The sequence below is a fragment of the Lactuca sativa genome, chromosome 4, assembly GCF_002870075.4.
Source record: "Lactuca sativa cultivar Salinas chromosome 4, Lsat_Salinas_v11, whole genome shotgun sequence".
Taxonomy (NCBI): Eukaryota; Viridiplantae; Streptophyta; class Magnoliopsida; order Asterales; family Asteraceae; genus Lactuca; species Lactuca sativa.
In genome coordinates, this window is record NC_056626.2 from 212,866,589 (window position 1) to 212,882,947 (window position 16,359).

Genomic DNA, 16,359 nt, shown 5'->3' on the forward strand with positions numbered 1-16,359 from the left:
CTTGCTAACATATCTGATACGGGAGAAAATGTTTCAATGAGTGTTGATGCTACGCAACCCATTTCTCTTTCAACTTCATTACCAATCATTTCGTCATCATCCTTAGTTTCGTTACCACCTTTTGTTTTTCCCACATCAACTATCACCACATCACCAAGCTTTTCCAGTATTCTTAACCAACCTATCACAACTTTGTTTTCATCAGAATCCACTGAAACACAAAAGCCTCATTCCGAAGATGAAAGCGAATGAGGGGGTTTCGCAGGGACATTTGAAGATTTACACTTCGATTCAGAAGAAGAAGAAATTCCTGATCATATGCCTATGTCAGGAAAACAATTTAAAGTGTTAAATAGAAAGCTTAATTCTATTCTTCAATATCAAGCCGACTCAGGCTCTAAGCATTCGGTATCAAGAATCGAAGTCGATGTGATGCTAAAAGCAGTAGAGCATCGTTTGCAACATAAAATTGATGTAAATGATAAAAATAACGAACTTCGGATCAAGGCTCATAATGATCTGTATACCTCTTCGTTAAAGGAGCTTCCTAATGTTGCAACAGAAAGGCATGTTCTCTTCGTACATGATGTGAAGAAGGTATGAGAGGATGTAAATTTCAAACTCGAAGAATTGAAGAAGGAATTTTCTAGTGACTGAATCAACCAAGTTTGAAAACATTGTATGACATTTGCCCTTAAAAATATGAAGAAAAAACTCTTGCAACTGACTTTTTCTATGTATAGAGCTTACCATATTAAGTCTTGCATCAGTCCATTATCTAAAGTAATTTCACTAATTAAGACCACACATATGCAATGACGAATCTAGAATAGAAAAGAACGTTGTTCCTTATATAAGTAAAGCGAAAAGACAAAAATATTTATAGCAGGGCAGGGCGGGTCGAACCAGTAAAAAGCGGCCGGTTTGCATTCATCCAGACCGTTCGAACACCTTAAAAACCAGTACAAAACGGCCTACTTGACCCCACAAACCGGACTTTTACAATATATATATATATATATATATATATATATATATATATATATATATATATATATATATATATATATATATATATATATATATATATATATATATATATATAGTACAAATGGGTTTATTTTCATTTTATAAAGTCTTGCGACTACCTATAATTACAGCCAATAATGTATTTTTACTAGTTTGAGTAGAGATATCCGATTTATAATATCAAATAACTACCACTTTTTATCTTTGTCTCCAATTTGGAATAGGTTTTGATAAAAATTAACCATATTCTTTGCAAATTTAAGTAAAACATTCCATCATTTCTTATATTTATTTGTATCTTATTTGTCTAAATACTAAAAGGTAGGTCCTAATTTTTTTTCAAGATGGGTCATAATTTTTTCATATACATAGATAGTAAATAAAATTAAAAAATTAGGTGGGTCCTAGGACCCACCTTGATACACCATAGCTTCGCCCTTGCTGACACGTGAATAAATTTCAAAACAACGAAACAAATTATTGCACAATTCCATTGTGTCATGAAGACCACAACAAGAATTCAGTAAAAATTATGTTTAAGCTTTTAAAAAAGCTCATTAAGCTTGTGGGCCAGCAGGTTGCTGTTGTGTTATACAATGAATGTTACCTCCTCCAAGAACAATTTCCCTCGCCCCATCAATTTTTACCACCTTAACCAAACAACATTCACACTCAATTAAGTTGTACTGTGCATTGGACCGTCGGACAGATGTCAGTGGAACAAAAATTGCAATTTTTTATCACATGCAAAAAGATGGAACAAGGTAGGACACAGAGATCTCTCGTTTGTGCAAAAAGACGTAAATACCCTTCTCATCCTCATCATTGTAAATACCTCCATAAACCTTGTCTAGTCCCCTCCCCTCCTGTCCCGTGTGTTACACGGGACTGGAGGTGATTGATTTGGACCGGACTGGACTAGACAAGGTTTATGGGGTTATTTACTATGATGAGGATGAGAAGGGTATTTGCGTCTTTTTACACAGACGAGAGATCAAGAGCGGGTCCATGTCCTACCTTGTTCCATCTTTTTGTGTGTGACAAAAAATTACAATTTTTGTCGCACTGACATCAATCTGGTCAGTCCAATGTATGTCAAACGCAGTAAAACTTTTTCTGATGAAATGCTTACCTGACGATCAGGGAAAGCCTTAGACAGGACACGCACAGCTTCATCATCCCATTTTGGGTCTCCAAATTGGGGTGCAATAATTCCACCATTCACAATATAAAAATTAACATATGAAGCAGCAAGCCTTGTTCCAGGAAGTCTTGGTTTAGCTTCTCCCACCTTTTTGGTAGTTAATATAATACAAACAATAAATGATTTTTTTATTTTTTTTAAATGAGAGAACACTATGGAATATGGATGTATATGCTTACTTGAATAAATCCAGCAGCTTCTTCATCTGTCATATAAAGAGGCCCTGGTATATGGAGTTTAATGATTTCAAATTTTCTACCATTTGCATCTGTAGAATTTGAGAGCACAGTAAAAGCCTCTACAGCTCGCTCATAATGAGGGTCTGATTCCTCATCTGTCCAGGACAATAACACCACTCCAGGCTTCACAAAACAGCACATATTGTCTATGTGTCCATTTGTATCATCATCACCTGTATATAAATAACAATAGAATTAAAAAAAAGAAAAAAACATACATTGTTATTTCTTGCATTTAACATTTTTTGAAAATGTACCGAATAGTCCTCGGGGCAACCATATAATCTTCTTGACTCCTAGATAAGCTTTAAGTTCATCTTCTATTTGTTCTTTGGTCAGATGTGGATTCCTGTTTTTGTTCAATAAGCATTCTTCTGTAGTAAGACATGTCCCTGTATCGAAAAAATATATATATATAATTTACAAGATATCAAATCAGTAAAAATCTACCTAATAATAAAATACACAAACAACAATAAAAAAGTTGTTACCTTCACCATCTACATGAATGCTTCCACCTTCAAGAATTATGGATTGTGGAAAACGGGGAATCCTCTCCATTGAAAGAATCTAACAGGAAAAAAAAAAAAAAGCCAAAATTAAAGGAACTCTTTTAAGAAAAATTAAAGAGGATGAAAACTTGGGTGTTATATTTGATACATGATGTAAATCTTTTGAAGTTTCAAAATATGTATATTTGATATTTACGAATCTAACCTTTCGTGCAACAAGAAGATCATGACTCCAATCTATGTAGCAACCATCATCAACACCTAAGATACACAAACAACCATTTATTTAGTTTGTTACTATTATTTGATAAAATAAAATATGTAAAACTATTAAAATACAAAAGCTTACCTCCCCAACTATTGAAGTTCCAATCAATACCAGCAACATTATGTCCTGAGCTTGATTTCCCCTCACTTACAACAAACTATAGAGTATAAAGGAAAAGGATTATTTAATAAGAAATTAAAAGGTAATACAGAGAATTGATCAAAAGAAAGATGAAATGGAAGAAGAACTTAACAGTTGGACCACTGTCACGAAACCAAGAATCATTCATACTCATCTCAGCAACCCTCACATTATGAGGCAATTGATCGCGTGCATTAGCCCACTGTAAAAAAATAATAATAAAAAATAAATGGATAGATGTAATAGTGTAATGTTAGCATGTTTTAAAAGAGGTGATATGAAAAGATAGGGATGTTGGTTTAAGTGTTTCACAGAAATTAGAACTAGATGTTTGAGGCATACATGAAAATGAAATGGAGATTCTCTATTATTGATATAGTAGTATTTTGACAAGAATGATCAAAGCATAGATACCAAAAAAAAAAGGCAGAAATCAAGAATCAAGTTTTTGGTAAAGATGACTGGAGAGGAAACAGAAAAGTGATCATGTGTTTTGTATTCTTATTCCAAATTGTTGAAAAGTGTCCCCATACAACATTCATGACTACACTTGTTTACACTTCACTGCCTCTAACTTGTTACAAAATTCAATTATTGTATTAATACTATCTTTCATTGACATTCAAGTCCTTCGAATCATGTTCTTCCATTCAATTCCTGGATTGTAAGGTCGATTTAAGAGAAATTTTGACTAGGATCCATCATCAAACATGCTTACTAATTACGATACGATAAGAAAACGAATTGCAAACAGATTACAGATAGAGAGAAAACGAATTAGGAAACCTGAGAGGCACTGGCGCAGACAGTGACAGGCTCGAACTTAGAAATGGCGGAAGCAACTTTTGCAAAAATACTCTGGCCATAGACTCCATTATCTCGCCAATTATCAGGACGCTCCTGGAAGTCGAAAGAGAGGGATTTAGTTTTAGGTCAAAATCAGCAAGAAGTAAAGTATAAAAGATGAAGACATGTATGGAGAGAGAAGACTGACGGGCCAACCAAGCCAGGTTTGAGAGTGGGGTTCCCATTCTGCGGGCATTCGGAATCCATGGAGAGCAGGCGTTCCTTCTGCTATATCCATCTGATCGAAGTCTCTACCGGAGGAGGAAACTTAAAGAGGATCACCGTGCTGGACGCCGGCCTTAGGTCTCTTCCCACTACTCGTTTATTCTCAATGGCTGCTCACTGGAGTAGTGGAATCAGAATACCAAAAGGGCTAACCGCATCTTGGCATCTGTCCAGATTTGACGAATATTAAACTTAATGATTCTTTCTTAAATTTAATATTTTATTAGAATTAAAAAAAAAAATGATATATACACCAAAGCTATGATATTGCAACCGTTAGAAAATTTTCAATAAAGTCTTAATATTTTATATTAGTTTACGGTTTAATCTTAAACTAGATTATAACCCGCGTTAAACGCGGGTAACACATAAAAAACATACAAATGTCTACAAATATTGCATAATAAATAAACAAAAGTATGGTTATTGATATTATTGAAATGTATAAAAGATACATTGAAATCGATAAATATTTATAATCGTTGAATGACCTCTTTGTATACAACCCATTTTTTTTATTAATTGAATTACCTTCTTCGTCATATATGGTTATGGTATTGTTATATAAGCATAAGTATTCTAATCAGACATTCCTTCCATAATAAGGTTACTTAATTTAACTCTATATTGAGTATTGACAACCAATATACCGTTTTTTCACTGCATTAAATATTGACAACTATTTCATTTAGTCAAATAAAGTCATAGAGTATGTTTTATGGAATGTTAAATGTTATATGGATTTAATTTCAGTATACCATCAATGAAAATTATTTTCAAAATCATGATTGGTTTATTTTTAAATTGATTATGAATATAAGTATTAGGTTCTATGTTTGTTCTTATTTATTTGGTGTTCGCAAGAACTTTGTATTAATTTTGGTGCTACTTTGAATAATTTTAGTATATCATCAATGTAATTTGGTATATCTTTCTAATATATGAAATATCAAATAATGACATTTCATTACTATTGTGATAATTTAGTTTATATATTGCATTTTTACTAATCTTAACGATCTTATTTTTTTTCTAATAACCGTAACGTTTTTACTAATTATACTTACAAATCTCCTAATATCTTATAATTTTTATCTTACTTTATAATTTTTCATAACTATACTATTTTCATGATTGACTGTCTTAATAGTTTTTTTCAGTCTATTTAATTTTATATTTCATTGTACAACATCATCGTTTGTATTCTGAAATTTCATTTTAAAAATACTTAATGCTTACATCTTGATATTTTTTTAATAAACCTGTGTAATAATTATGGAATATATATATATATATATATATATCTTGTTTGAATTAACATTTATTTCCTTCACTAAATTAAATTCCTCATTAAATGGTTATATTTGGAAAGTAATAATTATAATGGGGAAACATTATCTAAAACATAAATGCTTGATATACTTTTGGAAGGAAAAAATCAGGATTATTAAAATAAATTATATAAAGAAAATAAAAATTTTAATTATGTGAAATTATAGATGAAATTACTGACGAAAATTATTTTGGATGGAATTGTATTTTGTAAAGTATAATACTATGACAAAATTTGAAATATGTAAATTGTTGTGTAAGTTTATAAATTTTTATTGTTACTATATAAAGATAAAACAAAGTAGCTTGGGATGTTAAACAAAAAACAATAACTTCAATGAATGTATGTAACTAATAAATAGAATTTGAAGATGAAAATTTAAAACTTAAAAGTATGAAGACATGTGATAAAAAAATGTGTGAAAGAGCTCTAACCACATTTGATCAATTTGTTAGTGAGAAGATCATAAATGAACTCTCTAATAATCTAGAAAAATACTTTAGAAAATAAAATGTTTTAAACACATATACTTAACATAGATCCTGATCAACCAGGTTCATCAACCATTTCTCCCTTGAATTTTCAGTAATCACTTTCATGGGATTAGTCGACACAACCTGACCAAGAAAATCTTGAACAAAAAAATAAATGATTGTTGTATTATTAGATATGTTATACAATAAATATTTATGTGTAAATAATGTTAAAATAAAATCTTACCAAATGTAACATGAGTGTTGAGATTCATGGCTATCAAATCCTGAAAAGTCACAAAATTATAAGCATCCACCATAACAACAAAATCATTTGATAAACGAAATTTGGTTGTTTTGTAGAAATTGTTCTTATGCTTATGATCAACCAACATGTAATCTCTTTCATTTCCGACCATACCAAAACTACTAATTTCTTTTATAGATCCTTCAACAAAGAGGGCTTAAAGCGAACTAATGAGATTTTTTTATTGTTGCTTGTATTTTAGTGTCATGTAAGTGAAAAAAATTGATTAAGTTTAAAATTTTATAAATTAAAGAAACATAATAATAAAAAGAAAAAATTATACCTACTCGTCAATTAAAATCATGTACAAGTTGCTGAACATGTTTAGGTTGTTTTTTAAGTTTGCTTCCAAAGCAAGAGTACTTGAACACGAATGTTTTATGTTTTCCTTGGATGCATCGATGTCAGCAACCTTATCATAGACGATCTCACCGTGATTGTTTTGTGCCATGGGTGTAAAATGAAAGAGAAAACAATTAGAATTAGAAATAACTTTTATATGAAATAAAAGGGACGTATACAATGTATTTATCTATAAAGAGGTATGATTTATAGAGAGGTATGAAATATATTATAGTTGTCAACAAAATTGTTTTCATACTTAAATTCAAAGGATGCAGAAATAGATTATATATTATTTCCTATTAAATCAACCTAAAAGTGTAATAGGATCATACCAAAATATTTTAAAATCATACCAAAGTTAACCAGATTTCTATGACATAATAATTAAAAAAAAAAATCATAATCATCTTTAATATATAAAAATAACATTTTCCTAATTAGTGTCAATTCCAAAGATAGTTAATTTTTTTTTGTTAAAGATACGTAATATATTTTCCGGTTTATTTGAAAAGTTTCAGAAAAATAGTTAACCGATTTAATGTAATTTGTGACAAAGAAAATTAAAATATATAAATACATATATTTGATATTGGAACAAAAAATAATTAAAAAAAAAATAAAAAAATCGAAAGAAGGTACTGACCTTCTACTGCACACCAACAAATGTTTGAAGCAGAGAATGATGATGAAAGTTATAAGAATAAGAATGATTTTGTAGGATAAAGTTTGAAGAAAAGCAACGATTAAATATAAGTATTAGCCGCGGATTCAATGATAATCATATATGTAAGTGATAATTTGAATCTGATTTTTTGGTATTAATGGTTTCCAAATAAAAATGAATTTGATATTTATGGTTTACTAATATAAACAAATTTATATTAATGGTTGATATTAGTGCCTTAATTGAAACGGTTTGTTGTTAATATGTTTTTAAAGCTGACCATACTAAAAGCTTTATAACCGAAAATTTAAGATTTAAAATATGGAAATATTTTATTGGAATTAAATACATTTCATTTCAACGGATGTAAGTTAACTGTGTTTGACAATTAGAAAAGATTTATTGAAATTTAATACATTCCATTTGAGGAATATGATGTCAGCAATTTGATCTAAAGGCAGAAAACATATGATTGAAATATAATCAAAGACTGAGATTGTCTAAGATGATGTCATAAGGTTTCTCTTTTAATAATATTTAGAGATTAAATTTTGTTTACAATAAATGACAGAATATCGGCTAAAGCTTTGGAATAACCCTATGTGGCCGGTTTGCAGATTTAGCCGGGAAAAACAGATGCAAAAGAGAGAGCGAGAGATGGTGAGAAGATTTGTAAAGCTTTCTTCTTGGTTCACTGTCAAATCTTGAACCAAAAAGATGGGACAGATTGTACAAACACAAACAACACACATCGTCGAAAGGGTGTGAATGTGGAGAAGAGGTAAGAAAGACAATTTCGTCTATTCCGGTTTCTTAGTTCTCCATTTTAGGACTGCAAAAATGCAACACAACCCTAGTTCTTTCTTTCTTTTTTGATTATCTTCATTTTTTCAATGTTGGTTTGTTGAGATTAAAAAAACTATTTAACAATAAACAAACATTAAGAATTTCAATAGGATCTAACTGACCAGAGCAAAGTTCCAATAGCATTTATGCTTAAAAACTATCATACCATTAAATTTCTAACAAAAAAAGGAATATATAAAGTCATAATATTTTTAACGATTTAACAATAAGCTCTTAAATTTTTTTTACAATAAAGTCCTAATTCACGATTTGACAAGATAGTCATAAACTTTATTTTTTTTACAGTAAATTCGTAGTTACCGGCTAACCGGCAGAAAAGGGTAAGCATGCCAAAAACTGCTAAGACTTTCTTGTTAAATCATTGAAAATATTGGGACTTTAGTGTATATATCCCAAAACCAAACTGTGATCTTCGATGTTTAATCAACGTCTTATAAGGACCCGTAGACCGAGTTGGCCGAGAGGTGGTGCGGGTTGGTAATAGTACCACCAGCTATATCTATGTGACCCCATGATGATTTTCTCTATTTATACAAGGGTTAAAATTAATTTTTTTTATTATTATATTATATAACGGATTATAAATACACCATTATATCACTTCCAAAATCACACTTCATCATCCGTTGCATTCTTATGTCATTATCGTTTTCACCAACTCAGTCGAATTTAATTCCAAATGGATATTCCTAGTGAATCTCAAAAGATCCCCAACAATGGTTTGAACAAGAAACGATGGTGTTGGCAAAAGCCTACATTGATATTGTAGATGACAATCAATGAAGAAATCCACAACGATTGTATGCTTTAGGGGAACAATGCCGCATCAATTTTAAATAGCAAATTGGGTAAGCGTAAGGTCTAGTGAGTTCGTGTTGTACATACATGTCCATCGCTTATAAAAAAAAAATAGTTCTATCATATTGATGTGGTAATGATTATGATGACATGTGCGGAATATGAAAAATCTAGTGAATCATCATACAAATCACGAACACGTGGAGTAAATAAATCTTTTAAGCTCTCATTAGTTTGGTTAGAAACAGTACAAATGGGTTTGCTAAATTCTATCTCTAAAACCAATGCTCTCCAAAATGATCATTGTATAAATGAGTGTCACTCACTTCCTATTTATAGGAAAGACAACTCATTACACAATACAAGAGGGTAAGCCCAAATACATCCAAGCGTGACTTTGCACCCTAACATTCTCCCCCTCAAAGTTAAGATTGAATGTCCCGACTTCAATATCCAACGAGCTCGCGCGATCAAGACCAAACTCCCCCTCGAAATGATATCGGTCTTCAAATCCGCAAATGAATACTCGAAAAACCCGAGAAGCTTCGAATACCCACTTTTTATTCTCCCCCTTTTATAATAAAAAATGATTATAAAACTCATTAAGGGTGAGAAGTGTCTGAGGAATAATCTCCACATAACTCCCCTTTGATGTGCGCCAAAAATGAAACACCAAAAAACTTGCATGGAAAAACAATCACGAAAAAGGCTTGAAAATTTTCCAATTTGTGAAAAATTTCGACTTTTGGGTTAGACTTGCAAGATTTTCCAGAATCTGGGTAAAAGTTGTCACTTTCTGAATTCTACAGGGACCCGTTACGCCAAAAACAACTTAAGATGCGAAACACTCCCCCATTTATGAAACTGGGCATAAATTGTAACTTCACATTAACTATAGGGACTAACTTGTAAATTCTTCAATTTCTCAGCTTTGTTAGTCCAGTTCGAAGTTGGGTAAATTCTGCCAATATTTCAAAACATCAGGGATTCGTAACGAAAAGTCTGCATTTAACACAAACTTTTATCCCCATTTCGAATGTGGACCTTTTCTGTAACTTCTTTGAAAGTTAAAGGATTTGAATCGACATGTTTCGTTTCTTCTTCATCTCACTTTGAAACCAGATAACCAATTGATCCTCAGAACCAAGCTTTCGAAACCAATCATTTTTCAATCAATCCACCCATTTCGAAACAACAAACCATGACGAAATCTCGATGCGTTTGCCTTTGAAACTCATTGTCTACTCTTCCAAAATCAAATCACATAGCCATAGACTTCGCTTTTAACATCAATCTGTTTAGCAACCCATTTCCATACACCTATGTCGAACCGTCAAAATCGACACTCGACATTCACCAACCAACAACTCTCTAAACCATCAATGTGAACATCAATCGACTCCAAGTCAGTTTTGTCACTTCGAAAATGACTTTGACGCACAGTAAGAACATTTGACCCTAAAGCTGTCAACCATTGCTACTCATCATCACATCGACTCCAGAATCATTCAACTTCAATAAAAGAATTCCAATCCTTCAAAACCAATATGTGCGAACCTAAAATCAATTAACCAAACCTTCCATAATCATTTGACACCTAACACCAACTCAAGCCTTCAAACAATGTGACAACTGGTAAAAACTGGTCAGAGTTCGGTGGTCAGACCACCGCGAACCGTTATGTGTTAAGAACCAATTGTGTGTAATCCTATGTTTATAATGTTTATTAAAGATATTTTATTCATAGTTATTTTTAGAACATCCCAAAACGCTTAAACCATTTACCGATGAAAACTAAATAAAAAATCAACAAAAATTAAATTTATTTGTGGCGTCAAAAATAAAATTTTTGCGTCAATTATATCTAAGAGTTATGAATAATATATTTGAATAGATTATGTTCTCCTGATTTTGTGGATATAAAGGACGTCCAAAACGGATATCGTATGAAAAAGTTATGCCAATTTTAAGTTACAAAAATCAGTATATATCTGATTTTCCTAAATCAAACCGTGCACTGCTTTGTTTGGAATAGCTACGAATCTTGTAAACTGTTTTTGAATTCAGATTATGGTATATTACTTTATTATATTTTTATAATACTTTTAATCTCAACCAAAATCAAATTTGTAAAATTTGTTGAATCCGATCTATTAATCACAAAACTTTAAACATAAATTCACAGAGCTTGGTATACCAGAATTGAATTCCATCTGCGTTTTTGGAATCACTATGACCGAGACTGCAAGCAGGTAATTTCATAAAAATATTATAAAGTCGGGACCGATGGCACGAGAATCAAGAATCGAAGATTACAACACAAAATAAATAAATAAATAAAATGCATACCTTTTGAATTATTATCCAAAATATCTTTATAATCTAATCTTTTTTTCTTTCTTTTGTACCAACACAATCAATTACAATCTAGCACAATCTTTGCAAAATCAGATTTTTTTTATGATTTATATCAAACACTGTTAAACAACTCTGAAATGGAGCAGCCCTCTTCCTCTTGTTCTTGACAATCGGTGGAGCCAGGAGACCACCAATCACCACCCTCGCAACTCCTCTCAGCCTTTATTGCCGAGAAGCCACACCCACACAACTTTCTCATTCATATGTTTCAACATCCAAGAACACTCAAATGGAGGTGTTTTTCATATAGCACCCAACCAAAAAAAAGGCAGTTCACATTCTTGTTCATCCTCTTCCCATCCTGTGAATTATCAAAACCGAACACTTCAAAAACCCCATCGATTTTATATCAAAACAATCAAAACCAAACATCAAAGTTCATTCATCGATACCAATCAACACAAACAAAAACAAAAGAAGGTTACCTGATAACTCGCTACTTCCATTCTTCTTTCACCACCCACCGGTAGTGGTGGTGATGTGGTGAACCATCGAGGAGCTACCCCTCCTCCTCCTGTCGAACTCTACCCTTTCCGTCGAAGCTCAACCTGCAAACACCCCCACACCGATAGGCGATTGCACCTGCGTTCCACCCCCCCCCCCCCCCCCCCCCCCCCCCAACTCCTTGGAGTTCACTTCCAATAAGAGAAGAGCAGCAAGCCGCTGTAGCAGCACCACCCGGTCACCACCACCTGCTGCTGCTGCTACTCTTCTTCGTACGTATGAGTTGTTGGTGACTACTTGGAATCCGATTGGAGATCGCCAACATCGATGAAACACCCTCACCCCTCCGTGCGATCGATTAAGAGCCATCAGACCATTTTCTGCCTGTTTTTGTGTTTCTTTCTTCTCCGATCAACGGAGGACCGAAGTTTTTCTCTCCCTACGTGATTGTTGTCGGGTAGAAGTAGGAGCAGCCTTCGCTGCCACTTGACGACAGCCCTGCTGCCTCCGTTCATTCCTTTCCTTTCCATGATTGGTGGCTGCCAGAGACAGAGATAGTGAACCAAGGGAAGCCTATCGGAGATTAGTTCTCCCCTCCTTGTGATCTGCCGACCACCCAATCGAGTTTGGTTCTGTGCGAATTTTTCTTTGGCTCGATATAAAGGGTGTTTTTTAATCATCTTTTTTACTTCAACTTAAAAAAAAAAAAAAAAAAAAAAAAAGAAAGTTAAAAATTACTAAAAATTGTTTGGTAATTGAAAAGATCTTTTAAAATCAATTTTTAGTCCCTAAGAAAAAGTTGGCCGGAGAAAATATAAGAATTGTTATCTTTTTGTGACTTTTAACTTTTCACTTAAAAGTCTTAAAGACAAGCCAAATACATTTTAAACATTATCTTTTAAAAAAAATTATTAAAAGTCTTTTTTATAATTTTTTATAAATAGGACTTTTATTTTTTAAAAAGCAATCCCAAACAAACCCATACCCATAACGAACGGGTGAAGAAGAATATGACCGCGTCAAGCCCTATTACCCCAAAAAAATTATTAGTTAGCAAAAATAGTCCCTACAATTGTAGCCAAAAATTAAAATCGGGCATTTCATAAAAACCCTTACAAACCTAGTCCCATGTGATTTAGTCTTTTCAAAAATGGTCCCCAAACTATTTTAAAATATCAAAATGGTCCCTTTGTGTAAAATTAATTACAAAATAACCTTTTCTTTTAAATATAAAATATTTGAAAACAAGCCCATTTAGTTTAAAACATTACCAAATAAACTCGTGAACGTTTTAAAGTCCAAGAAAGATGCCTTCGCGGTTATTCACGAAAAGCTTCACCAAAACGAATCGGGATCGAGATCACGCTACGAAAGTGAGTTTCTACGGCCCCTCTTTTACAATTTTAATATTTGTGAGAGAATATATGCGTGTTTAATTAAGTTTTGATGATTTAAAAGTTTTTTTTATACGTTAAAATAGCATCAAACTTTATTATTGGTTAAACTTATTAACTAGTAATCTAAAATGTATAAATCATTTATAAGCTATACAAGTAAAGTAGATTGCTAAAAGTTAATATACTTATAGTTTGTCGCGATTATTAATATGTATATTAAGATATTATGAGATCAAAAATATTATTCAAGTATAAACCGAAAGTACATTGTTATATTTAATGGAAAGACCAAGATTATGAAAATATATAATCAATAGTTTAAATTATTGAAAATTAACTTTTAGTGTATATATATATATATATATATATATATATATATATATATATATATATATATATATATATATATACACACACGTTATGTAAATGAATATAAAAATTATGAATATATTTTTATATTAAATATAATAATATAACCCGTTCTACTAAGCTATGGATTTTATTGCGATAAATAACATGATCGACTTCACGACTTAAGAGTCATTATTTGCAGGATATTGTAAAGTATTAATCACGTGAATTATAAATATCATGGAAATTGTTGGTTTCACGTTAGTTGAAACCTGGAAAATATCATAAAAGAAGTTGTTATACTGCTCAAATTCCGTCATAACAGACAATAGAAATTTGGAAATCCATTAAGTCTTGCGTATCTTAATACCAAAAGACTTCAATCAAATATTATTCTTAAACAATATAATCATAAATATTCAACAATATTATAACGAGAAGTTTAGGACTAGGATGCCTAGACACATTGTTAGGATCCAACATTCCAGGGTCTCCCTATTGGTGTCACATTGTTTTCTAGAGCCATATGAGTTAGGTTCATTTCCTAAGCCATTTGAGTTATATTGTTGAGTATACTAAGATTGTGTGTCTTAGTGGGAAACTCTTTATTTTCATAACCATTAATATTAGGAGAACGACTAACAACAGATATAAGTGTCATACTATTGATCTTATTCGGTTTGACCGCCCGCCTGGGAGTTGCTAGCTACAACTACGTCTGGGGTGACGGATTTTGGCGCTGACATTAGTATTATTGAATATTACCACGTGTTATAATGGGGTGAATGACTTAAGCATGCCCTACTATGGAGCCGGTGCAAAAAAAGTGTAGTGTCACGAGTTCGGTTACGAGTTCATTATAAAATCTTAGTTTTGTTTTGTTACCGTAGAGAACCGATATTGGGTTTATACGAGGTTTTTGTTCTCTTACACTAGTTAAAAGAGATTGTATGTAGTGGGATAGTTTGTGACCCAAAACAATAAGTGTTAATACCAAAAATTAAGTCATATAACACTTAATTAATATCGTGACACGAGTGATTAAGGTTTAATAACTTACAGCTATTAAGTTATTTATATAAATCTTTTGTTCTTGTACGAAAACACAAAATTTATGTGGGAGGGGGGGGGGGGTTGCTCCACTGGTTAAGTGTCGGTTTCCAAATTAAGTAAGATAATACTTAATTAATACTATGACACGAATTTTCAAAGTTTATAAATTTGAAACTTATGAGTTGTACATATAAACTATACAAACGTTTTTACAATATTTCTATAGTAAAGTTGGCAATTTTATGTTTTCATAAGATGCGATATGGCTTTCTTTTATATAAGTTGACATTCAAAATCCTTTTTATAAAAAGCATTTTGGTCATGGGAACCGTAAAAATTTTGATATAAGTTTGACTTACTTATATGTATTTTTCCGTATTTTGAAATTTTGGATTTGAACGCATGATGTTTCTAAATGAGACCACATACATTTTTATAACTAACTTATCTTATACTTTTGGTAGATATGTATGTATTTTATAAAAGGTGGTCAACCAGATAAATTTTGTAAAATACCTTCAGTTATAAAAATACTTTGTGTCAAAACTTATAGAATTCACCAAGAATTTTGTTGACGTATTTTAAATGCATGTATTCTCAGGTTATTTAGCAGGACAGAAGTGTTCGCTCAGAAGACTCTCTGTTATTTATATTATATTTTTGAAAATGTCGGATTGTTAGGTGTGTGTGTCACGATTTAACAATAATCATTGTTAATGTGATTTATATTTCTGTAATAATAGAAGATTATATTTGTACAATTCAATGTATGTTTAAGAATTATGATTACTAATTTATGCCGCGCACCTCGTCGTCTCCGCCGGCGGCCGAGGGTGTGACAAACATCGACTCCTAATTTCCGTTCCTCGTTAACTAATCACTTGTCCAAGTCAACTAACAACATCAAAATCAACCATTCGATTTCAACATATCCTTCGGAATCAATCCATTAACTAAAACCAGTCTTTGATATCCAAATCAACTCGCAAGTGTCGAACGTCACAACCTTTGACTTCAAGATCAAAATCATAACCAAGTTCGAAATTAGAACCAAATTAAACTCAATTTCGACATCCATGTCCTCAAAACAACTTGTATTTACCAATTTCTTCTACAAATTCATCGATTCATCTCTTAAATCTCGGCTTTGACTTTTTCACAGTTTGACTTTTCGAAGTCAAAGATCAACAAACAACAAATTAAAGATTAAAACACTAAATTTCAGATCAAAATCATGTTTAAGCAACCGTTCTTCACATGCTCTTCACAAAAAAATTCAAAGTTTTTGATCAATTTCATCAAAATCAAAACATTGATCGTCAACCACTTGTTCATCATCAACAACTTGTTAATAAAAGAAATCATACACAACCGATTCACAAGTCGAGATTGAAGAAAAAAACTCCAATCGAATAATATGATCGTTGAATAAAAAACGAAACTCA

At 31.8% G+C, this 16,359-nt stretch overlaps 1 protein-coding gene and 2 long non-coding RNA genes across 3 annotated transcripts; 1 reads left to right on the forward strand and 2 right to left on the reverse strand.

The window, feature by feature from the left end:
- Positions 1-1,376: 1,376 nt before the first annotated feature.
- On the reverse strand, positions 1,377-4,625 carry LOC111896550 (agmatine deiminase). Its single transcript, XM_023892519.3, has 10 exons — positions 4,388-4,625; positions 4,180-4,293; positions 3,506-3,595; positions 3,334-3,409; positions 3,190-3,245; positions 2,964-3,042; positions 2,730-2,864; positions 2,413-2,645; positions 2,162-2,320; positions 1,377-1,679 (listed from the first exon to the last, which is right to left on the reverse strand). Exons 1-10 carry the CDS (start codon positions 4,475-4,477, stop codon positions 1,587-1,589), a joined length of 1,125 nt encoding a protein of 374 aa, XP_023748287.1. The 5' UTR covers positions 4,478-4,625; the 3' UTR covers positions 1,377-1,586.
- A 6,955-nt stretch (positions 4,626-11,580) lies between these two features.
- On the reverse strand, positions 11,581-12,754 carry LOC122197391 (uncharacterized). Its single transcript, XR_006190801.2, has 2 exons — positions 12,095-12,754; positions 11,581-11,970 (listed from the first exon to the last, which is right to left on the reverse strand). It is a non-coding gene; the product is annotated as an uncharacterized LOC122197391 (long non-coding RNA).
- A 47-nt stretch (positions 12,755-12,801) lies between these two features.
- LOC122197392 (uncharacterized) lies at positions 12,802-15,703 on the forward strand. Its single transcript, XR_006190802.2, has 2 exons — positions 12,802-13,486; positions 15,516-15,703. It is a non-coding gene; the product is annotated as an uncharacterized LOC122197392 (long non-coding RNA).
- Positions 15,704-16,359: the final 656 nt, after the last annotated feature.

Coding starts and splice junctions, on each gene's coding strand:
- LOC111896550 (XM_023892519.3), bottom strand. CDS start 4,477: ATGGATATAGCAGAAGGAACGCCTGCTCTCCATGGATTCCGAATGCCC. Junction 4,294..4,387: donor AAACCTGGCTTGGTTGGCCC/GTCAGTCTTCTC, acceptor TTCGACTTCCAG/GAGCGTCCTGATAATTGGCG. Junction 3,410..3,505: donor TTCGTGACAGTGGTCCAACT/GTTAAGTTCTTC, acceptor TATACTCTATAG/TTTGTTGTAAGTGAGGGGAA.